The 18,737-nt window shown below is 49.6% G+C and overlaps 1 protein-coding gene across 1 annotated transcript; it reads left to right on the top strand.

The window, feature by feature from the left end:
- The first annotated feature begins 3,236 nt into the window (after positions 1-3,236).
- DLL4 (delta like canonical Notch ligand 4) lies at positions 3,237-15,134 on the top strand. The gene is made up of 11 exons (XM_040601856.1): positions 3,237-3,758; positions 3,893-4,156; positions 4,679-4,736; positions 5,344-5,613; positions 6,637-6,697; positions 6,806-6,936; positions 8,359-8,528; positions 9,595-9,814; positions 10,289-10,997; positions 11,705-11,813; positions 13,251-15,134. The coding sequence occupies exons 1-11, from the start codon at positions 3,291-3,293 to the stop codon at positions 13,254-13,256; spliced, it is 2,466 nt and encodes an 821-aa protein (XP_040457790.1). The 5' UTR covers positions 3,237-3,290; the 3' UTR covers positions 13,257-15,134.
- Positions 15,135-18,737: the final 3,603 nt, after the last annotated feature.

Genomic DNA, 18,737 nt, shown 5'->3' on the forward strand with positions numbered 1-18,737 from the left:
AGAACGGCGGGGCTGGTGGCGTAGGGGGGCGACGCAGGTGCCCCCGCTGGGTTTGTGCGGGCGATGCCGAGCCCTTCGCAGCACCCCGGGCTCTGCAGCCTGCGAGCACACGGGGGGTGCTCGGGCACATCCCGGGGTGGGGGGGAGCGCTGGACGTCGTCGTTCCGCCCCCCCGGGAACGGAGGAGGGCAGCCTGGCACGGGGGCTTCGGGGGGAGGGAAGGCTTGGGCAGGCTGGCAACTTTCACCCGCCCGGAATTAATTAACGTTGTCTCGTTAGCGAGATGCGTTTGGCCTGGCCACGCGTACGCCTGGAGATAAACCAGCAGCAAATGGGGCGCGAAGGAGGGGGGCACACACGGCGCTCTGACCTCCAGCAAGCGAGCGGCAGCGCCGGGCAGGGGGGCGACGGGCAGCACCCCGCTGTCGCCCCTCGGCAGAGCTCCGCGGGCCCCCGCCCCTCGGCCCGGCCCCCGCCCCGCGGCACCAGCCGAGGCTCCTGGGCGTCGCTGCGCTCTTGTTCACCCGAGTGGCCCGGGGTGGCGCGTTGGACGCGGGGAGACTGGCAGGGGTTGCCCCTCTCATCTGCTCCCTGTCGACTTTCAGGCTCAGCTGCTTGATGCTATTAATGCAACTTTTTGGTTTTTGTTTTGGTTTTTTTTTGTTGTTGTTATCTGAACTCCGTGTGCGTGTGTGTCAACATGCAGCAGGTGGTTTATTCCCCGGTTATTATTTTATTGCGGGCTCTTTTTATAGCTGCAATCAAAATAATGCCCCGGAGTTTCGAGGAGGATTTTATGTCTGTTTTGCACCACTAATTCGAGCTTCTAAATATAGGGGGGGGGGGGTGGGCGCGGACGGGACGGCACGTGGGGAGCCGGAGCGACTTTTGCTTGTGCCTGGAACAAGAAAAACTCGGTGCGAAGTTGGGCCGGCAAAGAGCGGCCACCCAAGGGCGGGGGGCCTGCACCCCTCCGAGCAGGCTGGGGGGCGGGGGTGAAAGCGCCCCCCCCCCCCCCCCCGCCAAGGTGCACGCCGCCAGGATGGCAGAGAGCTTTGGCGGAGCTGTGAAAAGCGGCGGTCAGCTTGTCTTGCTTTAACCTACATTAGCTCCGGGTCCATATGGTAGATGCTGCCTGTGGATCCTCAGCACCAAAGCGAGCCCCTATTCTTGCACGCCGCCCTGCTTGTGCCAGATGGTGCCTGGACCAAGTGGCCATGCGTGGGGTGGCTCTGGTTAGCCTAATAAACGTCCAATACAAGTCAAAAATCAAAACACACACATACTAACATCTGCTAGAGCCTGCCGTACCCAGCTAGCCTTTCAATACTGAATTAAAGAGCCCCACAGCCCTTCTGTTCCCCTAGGTTAGACACTCATTACCATTTATCAAGCACTGATGTTATCTGGCCTCTCATTTTATTTAGTACCGAAGCTATTAGCATCAGATTTGATTTTGACAGTTGACGCTGCTGCTGGTAAAGCCGGGATCTGGCCGGGAGAATCGCTGCAAAATTCCGAGTTCATCAGCGGCGACACATTCCTCCTTCCCACTTGTTTACGAGGCCGAGACAAAAGAGCTCCTCTGCCCTGCGCTGCATCTCCATCACGGACACGGCTCCCGCCCGTGCCCACGCACACGCACGGACACGCAGCCCTGGGTGCGGGCCCCGACGCTGCCAGCGCTTGTGCCACACGCACACACACACACACACACACCGGCTTTCCCCGGCGCAGCGGGCACCAGGAGGAGTTTTAATCCCCTTTTGGCCGCGACCCCGATTCTGGGCCTGGCCCCCTCTTCGGACCCGTCCGCAACCCACACGTGTCGGTGCGGTGGCACCGCTCACGGCGGCGGCTGTACCCGTGGCTCTCCCCCGCGCCAAGCTCCGCCGCCGCTCGGTGGGAGCCGTGCCGTGCCCCCCCGGCCCCAGCCCGGGCGTTTGGCCGCAGGTGGCCCTGGGCGCATCCCGGACCCGAGCTGGCTTCCCGGAAAAGCGGCCGGATTGTTGGGAACGCGCGGGGAAGCGGGACGGCCGGAGAGGTTTAGCTGGGGTGCGCCCTCCCCACGCCACCTCGCCCCCCGACGAGCCAGGTCCCCCACTTTCCCCCTTTATTGCCCCCTCCCCGAGAGAGCTCGGACTGGGGAACCCACGCTGCCAGAGGGGACCCTCCGGGAGAGCTCCGGGGCCGCAGCGCTGCTCCCCAGGTGATCCACGCGGCAAAGTCCGCAGCCCTGCGAGCCGGGCGCTGGCATAAAGGTGGCAAGACCTCATTATCATACAGCTGAGGGTTTATCTCCCCCCCACCCCCCCCTCCGGCCTCCCATCCATTTAACAAGCTGAAATAAAAAGCCACATGAAAGGCCGCCTCTGTGCTTGGCTTTAATGAGGGACACGCGACCCAACAATGAGCGCCCGCTGCAATCAGGCCAAAGGCTTTGCTGGCACACGCCAGACCGCAGCCCGGCACCGGCCACTGCCAAGCAGCTTGACACGGCCCGCGGGCCCTGCTTGCCTGCCAGCGCCCCCTCCCCTCCCCCACCCCCCCCCGCCCCTTGCCCCTGTTTCTGGGGGCCGGGGCAGCAGCAGGAAAGCCGGGCTCCGTCCCCGGCCACCTCGCTTCCGCGCTCGTTTGCCACCGGCTTCAGAAGGGCGACCGTGCTCCCGCGGATGCCCGTCCCCCTGCCAACCATACATCACCTGCCCCCCCCCCATCCTCCTCCGGCGTGTCCCGGAGCACGATTAGGGATAACGGCGGGGCCTGCCCCCCCCCCCCCTCCCCTCCGCAACCCCCCCCGGGCAGGGCGCTGTGCCCCGGAGCGGCGGCGGGGCCGTCCCGGGTGCCCGCCCGTCGGGCCAGAGCCGTTTTACTTTTGCTTTCGGGCCAGGGCCAGGGCCAGCCCCCGGCGGGCAGGGCAGGTCCTGCCGCGGGCCCCGGAGAGCCGCACGGCCACCCCGGGGGGCGAGGGGCGAGCGAACGCACTAACAAGCGTGTTTTTGACACATTTCATCTTCTATTGTTCAGCCGCCGCGGAAAGCTGCTCTGCGGAGGGGCGTCTGATTTTCGAGGGAACTCTCCCAGTAAATATCTCAACAGATGCTGGGCTTGCTGGTAATCAGCTCGGCTCCTCGGCGGGCAGCGCGGCAGCGGCGGCAGCGGCAGGGTATTAATTCGGGATATGAGGGCTCTCCGCAACATTTGGTTCTTTTTTTCCAGAAAGGAAAGATGGAAAAGGGGAGGGCTCGCCCGGGAGGCTGACTGACAGTTTACATAATGAGCTGGTGAGGATGCGAGGCAACTATATAAACAGCTCGGAGCGGAGCAAGTTTCCCATTGACTGCGCGCCGCCAGCCCCGGCGAAAGGAGGAGCGGTCCCGCACAAGCACCCACCCCCCCCGCCCCCCGCTTCGCGCCCCTCGCCGAGCCCACCCGGCTCCGGAGTTTATAAAGGCGACGGCAGCGATCGGAGGTCGGCGGCCGGCTGCAGGATTAATTCCCAGAAGGGGGACGGATCGCCACCTGGATTTTACCTTCCGATTTCTGCTGGTGCCCGGGGAGTATTTGGAAGAGCAGGTTGCTCCAGGGGAGCCACCGCGACGCCTGTCTTTCGCCCTCGCACGAGAAGCGCTCGCTTGGACCATTTGAGGAATACAGAAGGAAAACTAAACGCACTAAGAACTGGAAGCTTGAATAACACAAGGATGACAGCCTGGCGCACCTTTGGCTTGACGTTTCTGTTAATGATTTTGCAGCAGGTAATGGCACATGGCAAAAAAAAAAAAAAAAAAAAGGGTTCGCGAAATGTAAAGTGGGTGATGGCAGCAAGTTTGCATGGCAAAGCCGGGGTAAGGTGTGATTGGGCTGTTTTGTGTGTCTCCCCTTTGTGCAGAGGGTGTCCGGCTCTGGCGTCTTCCAGCTGGAGCTGCACGAATTCGTGAACAGCCACGGGTCCCTGGCCAGCGGGAAGCCCTGCTCTCCCCACTGCAGGACCTTCTTTCGCGTGTGCTTGAAGCATTTTCAGGCAGTGGTCTCCCCGGGCTCCTGCACTTTCGGCAGCATCATCACCCCGGTTCTAGGAATAAACACCTTCAGCATCAAGGATACGGAGAGATTTGACAGCCCCATTAAGTTGCCCTTTAACTTCACGTGGCCGGTGAGATTCCGCTTTAAAGCCGCTGGCGGCGGAGGGGCGGGAGGGCGGCGGGGCAGGCGGGCGGCAGCGCGCTCCAGCCCCAGGGTAAACAAACTGCCTGCGCCTTCAGACTTACGGGCAGAACTTCCTTTAAATGGGGGGGGGGGGGGGGGGAGGCAAAAAAAGGGGGGGGAAGGTTATAAAGGGGGAGAAGGAAAAGAAGGGGGGGAAAGTAATGAGGGGGGTAAAGGCAAAAAAAAGGGGGGGAAGGCAAAAAATGAGGAAAAAAGAAAAAAGGCAAAAAAAAAAAAAAAGAAAGGCAAAAAAAGGGGGAGGAAAAAAGCTAAAAAGGGAGGGGGAAGCGCGATGAAACAGCGCATCCAGCCCAGAAGCAGTCGGGACACTAAATGTTATTAAGAGAAATAAAAGCGAGGGCGGGGGTGGTGGGACCGGCAGCTTGCGGGAGGGAGCGAGGGAAGCGCGGAGCGGGCCGGGGGGTACCGGGGGGTGCCGGGCTGACGCTGGTTTCTCCCCGCTCCGCAGGGGACCTTCTCGCTGATCATCCAGGCCTGGCACGCGCCCGCTAACTACCTGCCGGAAGGTGACCGCGCGCGCCGGCAGGGGGCGCCCTCGCGACGGGACACCCCCCCCCCCCTTCACCCCTCCCCCCCCAGCCGCGGCGGGGCGGGCTCGGCTGTTTACCCCACAGCTGCGGGGCCGCCTTCTGCCAGCGCCGGCAGCCGGGCCCCCAACGATATCCATCAGGGGCCGCTTTGATTCTGCCCCGGCCCAATCTCCCAACACAATTGCGTTTCCTCCGGGTTATTTTTGGCGTGGGAAAGCGAGGCGGGCTGCGGTGAGAACGCCGGGAGGCTGCCAGCGAGCCCGGCCGCCTTTTCCTGTATTTTACACCTTGCTCGAATTCCGCCCTTTGGAAAGGAATAATGGCTTTGGGATGTTTTTCTGAGCAGAGAGGAAAAGGATATTTCACGGCAGCCCTCGCTTTCAAAGGCCCCTCCGCTGAGCCCCCCTCGGCCCAGGCCAGCACCCCCGCCCCACTGGCCACCTCTGCGCGCGCCCTTGCACCCCCCGCAGACGCACCCTGTACGTGTGTGTGTCCGTACTGCCGGGTTTGGGGGCGGGTTTTGGGTCGGGGGGCGTGTGGGGCAGCGCCCGCTGGCCGCTGACGCGGGGCTGCTCTCCCGCAGGCTCCCGGCCGCCCTCCGAGGACTGGCTCATCAGCCAGATGTCGATCCAGCGGTCGCTGTCAGTGGGCGAGGACTGGTCGCAGGATGTGCAGAGCAGCCCCCAGACCCAGCTACGCTACTCCTACCGGGTGGTCTGCAGCGAGAACTACTATGGCGAAAGCTGCTCCCGCCTCTGCAAGCGCCGCGACGACCGCTTCGGGCACTATGTCTGCGAGGCGGACGGCAGCCTGGCCTGCCTGCCCGGCTGGACCGGCGAGTACTGCACCGAGCGTAAGTGGCCCGCTGGCAAGCGACGGTGCCCCCCCTGGCTCCCCGGGGCCGAACTGGGGCTGCCATGGGCACCAGGCATGCCTGCCAGGCTGACAGATGCCCCAGCGCGTTAGGGAGAATCACCCGCTTTGGCTCCCTGCAGCCCACATCTGTGCTAACTGGTGTTAGCTCTAGCGTGGGGTAGGGACGGCGCCCGAGAGGCCTTTGAGGAAACACAACCCCCCCCCCGGGGAGCTGGATGAAGGGACACAGGACCCAAATGCTCATCCCTTGTCCAGTTCCATCAGCTGGCCCGAGCCCGGTTGTATCTGCCTTTGCCATCACTCCTTAAAACAATGCCACAACAAGGCGTTGTGACAGCGCCATAACAAGGTGCTGTGCATGGCAGACACCTGGGGCCATGTTTTCCTGCCGACCTTTCTGCTCCCTGCTCTGGAGAGATAAAGTTGCATGCTGAGGACTTTGCCCCCTTTGGCTGCAGCTACTGACGCTGTGCTTCCCTTCTGCGAGCGTTAGCAGCAGAGAGCCAGCTAGCAGAGGAAGGGGTCTGGCCAACGTCCTCAGTCAGCGCTGTCTATGCCAAGTTAAAGCACAAGCAGCTCACCCACCTGAACGCCTCCACTGCTCCTGCCGCCAGAGGAGGGAGGCAGGTGTTGCGGCACAGTAGCGGGAATCCTTCACTGTGGGCTTGGGGTCCCGTTGGATTTTTTCAGCCTTTCATTAGCACAGGCCAATGTTGCTTCCTCTTGCACCTTTTCTAGCAAGAGCTGCAAGAGTTTGCATTTGTTGTATAAACAGAAACACTAAAGGACGACTGGTCAAATGTTGGCTCTCCTTGTTCACTTCCTCCTGCTCCAGAACTCCTTGTCCCAAGAATGTTTAAAAGAAAGCAAGCTTTGAACGCGCAAAACTCTTTATTCAAAGTACTTTTTTAAAAGCTGACATTTGCCCTTTTAAAAGTGTGTTCTGTAGTGCCATGTGTATTTACCTAAACATTTCGGCTTTTTTATGTTCTCTTTACAGCCATCTGCCTGTCTGGATGTACCGAACAGAATGGATATTGCAACAAGCCTGGAGAGTGCATGTGAGTAGATGGCAATTGCAATCTGAACTTCAGTTAAAACGTCACCTTGTAATAGAAACTTAAGCTCTTTTCCATGTCATTAATGTTTTAATTTGACTTTTCTTTTAGCTGTCGTCCTGGTTGGCAAGGACGCTACTGCGATGAATGCATTCCCCATATAGGCTGCCGCCACGGGACTTGTAAAACACAATGGCAGTGCATATGTGATGAAGGGTGGGGTGGCCTCTTCTGTGATCAAGGTTAGTCCTGAAGGTTGTGCTTGTGGTTGGGACTGGCTAGTCCTCAGTACTGGACTAAGGAATTTGACCCACTGGATCTAGAATTAAATTTCTGCAAGGTACATGTTCATAGGCATCAGTTGTTTGTACTGCTGCTGTCTTAGATACCAAATCTTGTATTTGTAGTAATTTTGTGTGAAAACAAGCAAACCTTTTTAGTAGCTGCAGTTTTTCTCTTGGGGGGAAAAAACCCCACCAAAACAACAACCTGGCTGAGTGTTGAACAGAGAAGTTTTCTGCCCACTCAAGCCAAGTTTAACTTATTCCCTGTACAACTATAACAATTTACTAAACCGTTTCCACAGAGGTAAACACCATAATTTAGGCCTTCCTTATTTTGCATACAAGGAAGTTAACTCATGTGATAAGTCTGGAGCATGAGAGAAAAATCATGTAAGCAAGAATGAAAAGTACAGGTTCCATTTTAAGGTACACCAGACCACTTCCACCTATTCAACCCATTGAATCACTGAACCGTAGCCAGCTGAGCAGTCATGTCCTCAAGGCCGTATATGCACTGCTGGCACTGAGATCATTAAGTGCTCAAAGCAAGCAAAGTGTTTTCAAGGCAGTTACAAGATTAAGATGGCAAAGTTGGAATTGCGCAGGAAAAGCAAAGTTGCAGGGTTTTTTCTGTTTGTGTTCACCTATTAACCAGTTGTATTCTGATTATTCTATGGTATTTATAGAGATAATAAAGATTTTCTACTTATGTCCTGTGAATTTGTGTGCTTAACCTCTATCTCAAATTTAAAGGAAAAAAAACCCAGGACCATCAGGCTTGGCAGAGCATTTAGATAGTTTAAACTACTAACATTCAGAACAAGAGAGCATGGTAAATGAACAATAAAAGATTTCTAGTGTCCGTTCAAATGTCTAAGCCAAAACATGTTTCCTCCCTGCCTCCCCCGAACATGCCTCGGAGCACACCTTTGAAAGATGGGGCTCACCATTTTAGTACATGACGTGTTGTGCACAAAGCATCTATAGCGCTGTGATGTGTCTTTCAGAGAACGCATGCTTCTGAAGTACGTTCTCCAACTTGGCATCTAAATCCCATTGCAGCTAACGGGTTTAAGCACACAAAAAAGGAAGAGTACACCAAAGCACTAAGAAAGCTAAATTTTTACCAGGTCTTTCAAAATTCAGAGATCACCTATTACAGCTATGGGTATGGAGAAAATACCTAAAACCGATGGTAACCTGAAACATCAGATTATTACAGTTAATAACCTGGATAATCATCTCCAGTATTCCTAGTGACAGCAAAATGAAACGCTTCATTGAAAATTCTGTCTTTTTGTTGACTAAAAGATGGATTTTGTATGAACGTCTCTTTGCAGCTCTCAAAGAGGTTTTCTTTAACTTGTGGTATCTTTGCAGATCTGAACTACTGCACTCACCACAGACCATGCAAAAACGGAGCGACTTGCATGAACACTGGCCAGGGCAGCTACACGTGTTCGTGCAAACCTGGCTTTACTGGCGTTGACTGCGAACATGAGATCAGCGAGTGTGACAGCAACCCCTGCAGGAATGGCGGCAGTTGCACGGTAAGGGCATTTTAAATGTAAAGGCTTTGTGTGAAGCAAGCCCTGGTATACCTTTTCAGAAATGGTTCTGTGACAACATAATGGGAATTTGATAGTACACAGGTTCATTACTGACGCTCACAACTATCATACTGAACCCTTCCCGAGAGGTGTCAGGGGAGGAAGTCTGTTACAGGAGGAGATGTATCATCTAGATTAGAACTAGTCAACTGATCCTTGGGTTTCTGTGGCAGCCATTATAAGAGCCTGGCAAGAGCCAAGGCTGGTGAGGGAGCAGATCTGTAAAGAATAAGCTTCTCAAACCAAAGTCTGTACAGAAGCATGCACCAAGCCTGTATTTTAATAGCAGGTAAAGAAAACTTCTGCTTTCTGCTATGGGAGTCTAGTGTCAGACAATATGTGGGCAATCAGCTGAAACACTTTCGGTGAAGCAGTGTTCTGCATTTTCAGTTTCCTGCAGTCTAGTGTTTCAGTGTGTTTTCGGATGCACTCAATGATTGATTCTACCTGTTGATAAAGACCGATCGATGTTAGATATCAAATGTAATCCTGACGCATGTTTAGATTAAAGTAATGGTGCAAGACCCTAGCTCCCTTCCTCCAAGGCCTTGGACGCAGAGTACTTGGAAAGAAGAAACAGTTTACTTGTGATCTAAGCGGTGGGACTTATCCATGGCAAAGAAATGTAAGCCCTTGTGAAGAAAAAAAGGGCTCTCAGGCTGAGGATAAATGGCCTGATCACAGCTTTGTAGGTTGACACATGCCAGTCTGCTCTGGAACGACCTCAGGGACCCCATTAGACAGTAATGTTTTTCTCTGGCTGCCTGTAGGCTCCCCATGTCTGCATCTGCTCTGCTTGTGTAGCTGCATGATGACTCCTATGCGCCCAGTCCGGCTGACTCACAGCTATCCCTCTCAGTCCAGCCCACAGTTCTTTACTCTCCCAATGTTGCTTTGCCACATCGGAGCGTGGATGAGAAAGGAGCGAACAGTGCTTGCTGCCAACAAGCCAGCAGCTATCGTTAGGTGCCATCAAGTAACGGTGGCCTAATGTTGTGTTTTGCAGGACATGGAGAATGCTTATCACTGCCTGTGCCCTCCTGGCTACTATGGCACTCACTGCGAGCACAGCGCTTTGACGTGTATAGATTCTCCATGCTTTAACGGCGGCACGTGCTTGGAAAAAGAACAGGGGGCCAGCTACACTTGTGTTTGCCCTTTTGGTTTCACAGGGTCAAACTGTGAAAAAAAAGTAGACAGGTGCACAAGCAACCCGTGTGCAAACGGTGAGTCTTTTTATAAAAAAATATCTCGTGTCTCTGACTTGTTTGTGCTTTTCAGTGCAGAAGTGATAGAAATCCAATCTGACCTCTACTCTTCCTCTAATACATTAGTCCCTCTCCCCCACTGTATCCTACGTCTACCCTGATTTTAGTCTCTTGCTTGGGGAGAGGGGGGGCTTTCACCAGCATTTTCTATGCAACAGAACAATGTAAAAGGTTTGTCGTGTGATGGGGAAGATGCCAAAATCAAGTAAATGAAATTAACTTTATTACACTCTTAGAAGGGGCATAATTTTAAGGCATGGAGGTACAACTAAGTAAACTAGAAGGAACTTTTAGACGTGCAGTTGTTTTGTAAAATAACCTCCCTCTTCTTGAGATAGTGTAAAACGCTAGCCGGGGAGAGGTTTAGGTTTCTGAGTGAAGTGCGCTGCAGACTAATATTATTTTTTTTTTATTTTCCTTCTTTTTCCTCAGACGGTAATTGCTTTTACCTTGGTCAGATTCGTGTGTGTCGTTGTCGGGCTGGTTTCTCTGGTCAGAAATGTGAGATAAACATCAATGATTGTGCCAGAAACCCATGTTCCAATGGGGGAACTTGTCACGACCTGATCAATGATTACACCTGCACATGCTTGCCAGGCTACAGTGGCAGGAACTGTGACATCAAAACCCGAGATGAATGTGCTTCTGGGCCATGTGAGAATGGAGGCACATGCTACAGCGGACTTTACAGTGCCAACTTTGTCTGCTACTGTCCTTCTGGCTTCATGGGCAACCGTTGTGAATTGCCAGTTTATTCAGTGCCCGTTACACTTCCGCCTAAACCAGTCCCCTGGATTGCTATATCCATGGGGGTGGGGCTGGTGGCTTTGCTCATACTGTTCTGCATGATAGCAATGGTCATCAGGCAGATGAGGATGCACCCAGAGCAGGACTTGGAGACAATGAACAACCTCTCTGACTTCCAGAAGGACAATCTCATTCCAGCTTCCCAGCTCAAAAACACCAACAAAAATAAAGACCTTGAAGTAGACTGTGGGCTGGAGAAATCAAACTACAAACCCAAGAATCATAAACTGGACTACAATCTGGTAAAAGACCTGACAAGCAGAGGGACGCAGGAGGATAAATACTACAAAAGTGAAAAGTGTTTAGGAGAAAAGTCTCCCCTCCGACTACACAGGTGAGAATGCGGTCTTCCTTTTTAGTCTTTCTTAAGACCCCTCATCTTCATACCTGTCTAAAAGCAGATGAGAAAATACAGGGCAAGAAAGAAGCCTCAAGCAGATAATATGCAAAACAAGCCAGAGCAAAGCCAGGAATCTTCACACTGGAGTATTTGTGTCACAGCCAAGTAGTATCCTTAGCTAAGTCAATTAAACTGAGTGTTCGTGCAGGGTGCTGGTAGTATGGGTACTGTGAAGGGGAATGGGAGAGACTAGGTCTGCGGTGAAAGAAAGAAGTGTCTTTCCTCCTCAACAGATCTTGGAGGACCAACAGTTAAGGCACATAGGAATTAAAATAACAAGTATTTCACTTGTTAAGAAGGCAAAATATTTTTCAAAAAAAGAAAAGGGCAGGTGCTGCCTGGGCTGGTACATGTGCTGTAAGTCTTATCTGGGATCTGCTTGTGGCTGCTACACTGAGGGATCCAAGGAGGACGCTATTAGGTTGGACGTGGCAGAAGCATAGGAGGACAGTAGCTATTCCTTACTTCCACTTCTGTAGCGGAATGTCCTGCCATCATATAGTATGTGTGAAACTTCATCCTCTGCACTTCCCTCCCACACCTTCACGGCTATCTCATTCCATCCCTCCATATTCATGGTAGATTTTGAGTCAGGCTTGTTAGTAGTCAACTAATGTTCTTCTCTCTCTGCCCTGCTTTAGTGAAAAGCCAGAATGTAGGATATCAGCGATATGCTCTCCAAGGGATTCAATGTACCAGTCCGTCTTTGTGATAACAGAAGAAAGGAATGAGTGCATCATAGCCACAGAGGTAAGTACACAGGTGGACAGGCATAAATTCACAAAGTAAAGAGGTAGATTGTCCTTTAGAATTGCATCTGAGAAGGTTACTCTGTTTCCAGGGATCCCAATGCTTCCCAGCATTCACTCCCCTCTTCTGTGGCCACACAGACCATAGAGCATGGAAGATAAAGCCATTAGAAGCTCTGATTTTATTAAGCCAAAGATTTTGAGCTTAGATGAGTCAGCAGGGGGTGAAAGCACAGAACATCAGCCCATAAAAATTCAGCACATTGTAGGTTTATTTTCCCTTAAATAGGCAGTCAGCAAAAATTGAAATAATAATCGTTCATAGACCCATTGATGTAAAGCCACAGTTTTTTCCCGTGACCACAATGGATAATCTGTGTTCTGTGGAAAGAGGCAAAGCTATACATTTCCAGCAGAAGATGGAAGGTAGCTGAATGTGTTAGTGCATAGGCATAACAGTATTTACGAAGTCTGTAGTAAGGTATTTTCCAGCCTCTTGGTGTTTAAGTTCCAGCTATATCTTCTCTAACAGAAGTTAATGCTATTATTGGTAAACACATCTAGATTTTGATGTGACACTGAAAAGTCAGAAGACAGATATGTGAAAAAGGAAGGGCCTAGCACTGAACTTTGAAGGCTTTAAAAAGCAGCTGTTGAGGAACCAACCAGTTCCTGAAGAATTACTGACCCTTTGGAGCGGAATGGAAGTTAAAGGCAGTTTGATATTAGCCCATAACCACCTTCTTCAGGGTAGCCATCTCTGGGACTTGTTTCAGCCTCCAGGAAAGAGAAGCTTGCTGTGGCATATAGCAGCAATCTGTGAAGTCAGATCTGCAGGGTTCTGCCTCCCTTGCCAGGGTGGATGTCAGATTTCCTCTTGAAGGCGAGCTGGAACACAAGCCAACCAATAATATTAAAAGTTTAAGACTAAGCGAAAGGATTTTCAAATATACAAATGACAGCTAGATGCTTCATTCCCATTAACTGACCTAAATGCTGTGTCTTCCTTTGAAGATCTCTCTGATCAAAGCTAGACTCCCACACTTACATCGGTCATCTCCAGAAGCATTTTTATTTTCAGAATGACAGCCGTTGAAACATCTCACTGCATCATTCAAGCTTAATGCTTCTGACACAAGCTATTTACCTATACCATATGCTTTTTACAGAGACCTAATGTTAAGCACCCAGACTTGCAAGCATTCTTCCCCTCAGTCCAGGCAGAGGGGGCTGCTCATCATACAGATGACTCTTTTTGCTGGTGATCCTTTGTCTCTGGACCCAGTAAAAACACTGAGCATGATAGTTAAACTGCAGTAATGTCTGGCTTAAATTGCTTTGGTTTAAATTACATACCTGAATTACAATTTGTTAGTGCTGCAGTATTCCGTACACTGTCCTTCCTTCTCATTCCTGGTATTATTTTATATCCTGACAGGTATAAGACTGAAGATCAGCCCATTTGCACCTCAGATTTGGTAATGCCAGTAGATGGACGTTCCTGCTGCATTGTTTACAATTCAGAACTGGATTGGACTGTTTTTAATTACATGCAACTTGCTGCTCTCAGGCGGAGGATGGAACTGGGTGAACTGGACAGACTGTGAATTTACTGAAAGATGCAATACACCTTTTTGTTCTTACTGCCCTTGTTTGAAGTTTGATACCAGGAATCTCATTGGCTATAGAAGAGGGGAGGCAGAGGGAAGAGAGAGGGGGTTGAAGTGTTGTTGTTTTAATTTGTTTTTAAAAGATACTGAGGCCAGCTCCTCATGGACAGACCCCTGGCTTTCCAGAACTCTGGTTATGGGAGGTGCCAGTAGATGAGGAGGCACTTAACTATCACAGATGTTGCCACGGAAGGTGTGAAGACACATTGCTATGCAGATAATGGATACAGTATAAACGAGGTCTCCATTTTTTTCTGGGTTTAAAAGTGCCTAAAATGTGTCAAGAGAACCTAACAAGCCCAAACAGAGACTTGACTGCTCTTTTGCAGTTCCCTGAACAGTATTGGGTAGGGGTGGTGGATACTTCCTGCTACACATCTATTTGCGTCTCCTCTCTCCTGCTGCGTGTACTGGAGACTGTAAGGGGCGAGAGGAGGAAGGAAAGAGGAATATCAAATTTACCTGTCATCTCATTGGGTGATGCTTTGGAGAACTGATTGACCCAAGCCACAGTATGGGACAGGATTTTTGTGGATTTAAACATTTGAGAAGGAAAAGTTGTGATAAGGAATGTGTACTGCCTCTTTCCCATCAATAAGGATGAGGCGTGATCCCAGCTCTATTTAAAGCCTTAGAAATGCGTTTAAAATCAATCAGTTCCTAGAACCTCTTTATGTGCTGAGCTGTCTCAGCTGTTTTCATGCCCTTTGCACTACCAGTGATTGTGAATAGACGTTACTTTTTTCTTCTCCTTCCTCATTCTCTTCCCCCCTGCCTTATTTTGACACAAATTCGGGGGTTTATGTCATGTTTCTGAATTAGGTGCCACCTTCTACAGTGAATAGTCTCAAAATTGCAGCTGTTACATTCTGAAGGAGAAGCAGCAGTGTGACACATACCACCACCCCCCCTTGCTCCAGCTGGTTGTGAAGCTCCAACTCCTGTCCTTCATCTTGGTTCCAGATGCCCAACAGCGAAGCACCCACTGACATGCCCTCTGCCAAGACAGGAGGAGGTTAGAGTTAGAAAGTTCTAGGCTCATCCTGTTTCACTCATACGCACCCACTGATACACGGAAAAGGGGAAGCCTGCCCCTGGAAACCAGAGGCGTGCAGAAGCTCTTTTCTTATATACATACAGCAACAACACCGGCCACCCCAGTGGAAAGTGCTGCAATAACTGATGAGATGAGACTGTGAGGTGGGGCAGAATGAGGAGGGAGGAAACAAGATCTCTTCCAAGAAACCTGGACTGTGCTCTCTCTCAGACAGCAATATTCCTGCCCTTGTAAATCCTGTTGTCGGACTAGCCCATCTACTGCCTTGAACTGTGCAGACAAGACCCCTTCGTAATGTCCACTACTGACCTTCTGCTCTGACCACATAGGACCATTTTGAAGATGACCTTCAGAAATCAATAATATGGGTTTTAGTTTGTCTGTTTGTAGTTTATTTTAAAGACTAGTATTTCAGTAATTTAAAAAAAATCAGAAGCACTGAACTTTCTACGTTTTATAACATTATTTTGTATATAATGTATATTTATAATCAAAACAGAAGTGTAAATATGTTTATTACTTCTCATGTAATGTTTTTAATGTGATGACAAAGTTTGAATTTTATTTTTTTTTTCAAGCAATGAAAATACTTTCCTGCTATTATGAAGTTTATTGTGGTTTGTCCTTTTACACTTCAGGTCCCATGATTCTGCGACAGCCAAGGTTACTTGAAGCCCCAGAAGTAAGCTCATCTGCCTGCTCCCTGCAGTCAGCCCTACATTTACATTTTGCACACCAACTGCTGTCCCCTGCTTTTTATAAGATGGTTATACCGTTGACTGATGTCAACAAAGATTTTCAGCTGAATGGCATTCATCTGACAGAAAAGTTATACATATTTATCTTGTGATACATTATATAACGTTTAAATTATATATATATATATACACATACACACACATATTTTCTCTTGCTACGGAGTGGGACTGAACTGTCAGGAAAGTTATTTTTATTAATGCTTCACTCTTCCTTTTCCATGACAACTTGTGGCATGGAAGATAGAGATTTAATACCATTTCAGAGTGGTTTAATAAATGTGCTGGCTTGGGGGTTCACTGACAGTACAAGATAAAATTACTATTTTTTTTAATCCCATTGCTTTAAATACTTTCAGTAAGACCCAAATCTTGCCCACAGGTTACTCTTGTGCAGCATCTACACTTGCAGGACTGTATCCTGGTTTGTTTGATTGCAATGGGTGAGATTTGTCTTTCACTTGTGGGATTAAGGGGAGTTTCAGACTTTCTCCCCCCTGAGTTGCCTATGCTGCACCAGCAGCTGTGTCCTCCCAGGACATCACAAAGTCATTATCCTCCACAGCCCTTTTGGAGGACATTTCCGCAAAAAAGTGTAAAAAGCACACTTGTACAAAACACTCCCAGCAGGTTTAGTAGCCTTTGAAGCACGTACATTACAGACAATGAAATCTCTCGCTAGATCCGCTAGGTGTAATACAGCCAACATCTGAATGCACAAAAGCAAAACCTGTAAGAACAGGAAACCACTGCTGCTCTATTTTAAAACCAGACATTTTTGTTGTTGTTGTTGACAAATTGCCAAAAAAGCATCTTGGTGTTGGATGCCTTTCCCATCTTTCCCCAAAATAAAATCTAACCAAAATTTGCTAGTTTTTTTAAAAAAGACAAAACAAGCCCCCCCACCTTGCGGCATTAAAAAAGCACCATAACATATTACTTTCACTTTGTCATTAAAATACAGCAAATAATGGTTTATAAGGGTCCTTCTGAGTGTATTATTAAGGTTACATAAATAGTATTTACTTCGGATGGTTTTGTTTCTCCCTCTTCAGTTCTTTTCTTAGTGAAATTAACTTTCAAAGCCCAGCCAATTTCCCCAGCTACCATAAAAATAAATTTAAGATGAAACTCAGCAATAAAAAGCCACCTCCCCCTCCCCAAACATTCACCCTGTAGAGCAAATTATGAAAAACAAGCCATTGACAAAAAGCCGAGCAGATGCTCCCTGCTTGCAGTCCTTCCTCGGCAATGTGAAATAAACCCAACAGATGCCTCTCTTAATTGAGCACATGGATTATATACACACATGCACTCTGTCCTGCTTAAAACAAAACACACACAAAAATCAAACAGGAAAATAGCCAGAGAACTCTTCCCAAAGCCTAGGCTAGCAGGAATGCTAAGACCAAAAAAGACTTGGCTCTTCCTGTTCGAAACAAGACAGGAAACTGTATCCATAGTCAGAAGGGAGTTGAAATCCATTAAAACCCGTGGACCTGATTATGTAGATCCCACAGGGTAAAGCAGGTACAACACATGCCTTTGTGTATCCACACAGGAGAGAGGAAAGAAAAAAAAGCATCAGTTTACAAGGAAATCTGTGAATATTTACTGGAGGCAGTACTGCACTATGCAGCTACCAGAATAGATCATAGATCCTACACAGGAAAAACAGGAGCGGTGCCTGCTTCCACGCAGGAGGAGATGGAAAGCATATGTGAATCTGTGCACGTGTGCACATCCCCAAGTCCTTGCCAAAGAAACTACAAACAAATTAGCTGAACACATAATATAACCTGAATTTAACCCACACCTTTGGCAAAGATTTCCTTGCCAAGGGCTGCTGTGCCCTGACTGCTCACCAGCCAGCCCCCACCCAGGTGACTGCATCTCCGAGTCACTGTAGGAACTCACTAGGAGGAGCTCTGGGAGCCTTCGGGGCTGTAAAGACTCAACTTGAATTTCAAAGATTCCTCTAGAGGACTACAGATGATGCCAGGACTGTAAATGTACCAATAAATAATGCTTTTTCTCTCAAGAAGCTTACAGATTTCTCAGACCCGACTGTATAAACTAAATTCAGTGTAATTTGCACCAGCTATGGCAAGATTATGGGTTTGGCTCAAGGACTGCCCTGAGACTTGGCTTTCAGTTTCAAAAGACTGCACAAACTCACTTAAAAGCGGTGTCACAAAACAACAATTTTAAGAATGGACTCCCGACTCCAAGAAATAGTTTGGTGTTTGCTTGTATTAGCACCTGATAGAAACTATTTCACAGCCATGCAGAGCCCTTCAGTCTAAACAATTTCGGAGCTGGATTGAACAAGTGGGGTGCTGCTCTGTGCAGCGCTTCACGTGAGTTGTTCCGTGTTCAGCTTTGGCTCCAGATTTTCATCATTTACCTCTTTAAACAGCCCGCTGATCAAGGGAAACAGATGCTGGGATATACCCGTAACTACAGCACCCACTGGTGCTGAGACAACATGCAGCAGGACTGTGCTGATGCGAACACGGCACAGGGCACGGAGTTCAGTGAAGTTAGTGTAGATGAGGCATGCTTGCAGAAATTTGAAACGGCATGCCTAAAATGGGATAAGAGGCAGAATGCATTTTATTATGCACGATCCTTGTCCAGCAACAGCTCTCAGCCTAGGAAATGCTGCTGAGAAAGCCTAAATTAGTTATTGTGCAGTTGCAACCATCTAGTCTGACAGATGAAACCATCTCTGTAAAAACGCATTTCATGTGTTTTCATTGATCCTCAGTCTTTTTTCAGTTCATGCTAAAACAAGAAAGGCGCAGCAGGTCACTAAAACCCCTGTACTATAGTGGCTTAAATGACAGTTCAGTTTCTGTGTTTGCCTGTCATTCCCTTATCTCACACACCAGATCCATAAATACATATTGATTTTACCCAGCAGATATGACACTCCCAGCACATTTTGCTCACAATCCAAACTCTGGTTGTGGAGAACCATAACTCAGTGGCCCTCTGCCATGCTTCATTATTTTCATAACTTAAATTTTACAGCCTCTCTGGAGAGTCTACATCAAGACTTCCCCCTTTCTACCCTCTCTCTGTTTAAGTTCTGCCAGCTTAACTCCCAGAGCTCGCAGGTAGTGACCTTGCTGCCGGTGACACCCAAAGCAGCGAGATGTCTCCTTGATCACTCTTGCACCTGCTCTAACCCTGCCTACTCTGCTCTCAGATCTCCTCTGGGAAACAGCATGACTCAGCACCATAAAATTACCCTTTCTCTTTCTCCTCCCTCTGCTGGTCTTACCACCACCACCCTCCTCGCTCCTCTTCCCCTGGGAGGCTTTGGAGTGTACTTCTGCAGCACAGTGGTCTGTCACACTGCAGGGTTAGGACAGAACCCTGACTCACCAGATAACTGTCTGCACAGAGCAATAGTTTCAGGTGCTAGAGCAATTGTT

The sequence above is a fragment of the Falco naumanni genome, chromosome 7 (assembly GCF_017639655.2).
Source record: "Falco naumanni isolate bFalNau1 chromosome 7, bFalNau1.pat, whole genome shotgun sequence".
Taxonomy (NCBI): Eukaryota; Metazoa; Chordata; class Aves; order Falconiformes; family Falconidae; genus Falco; species Falco naumanni.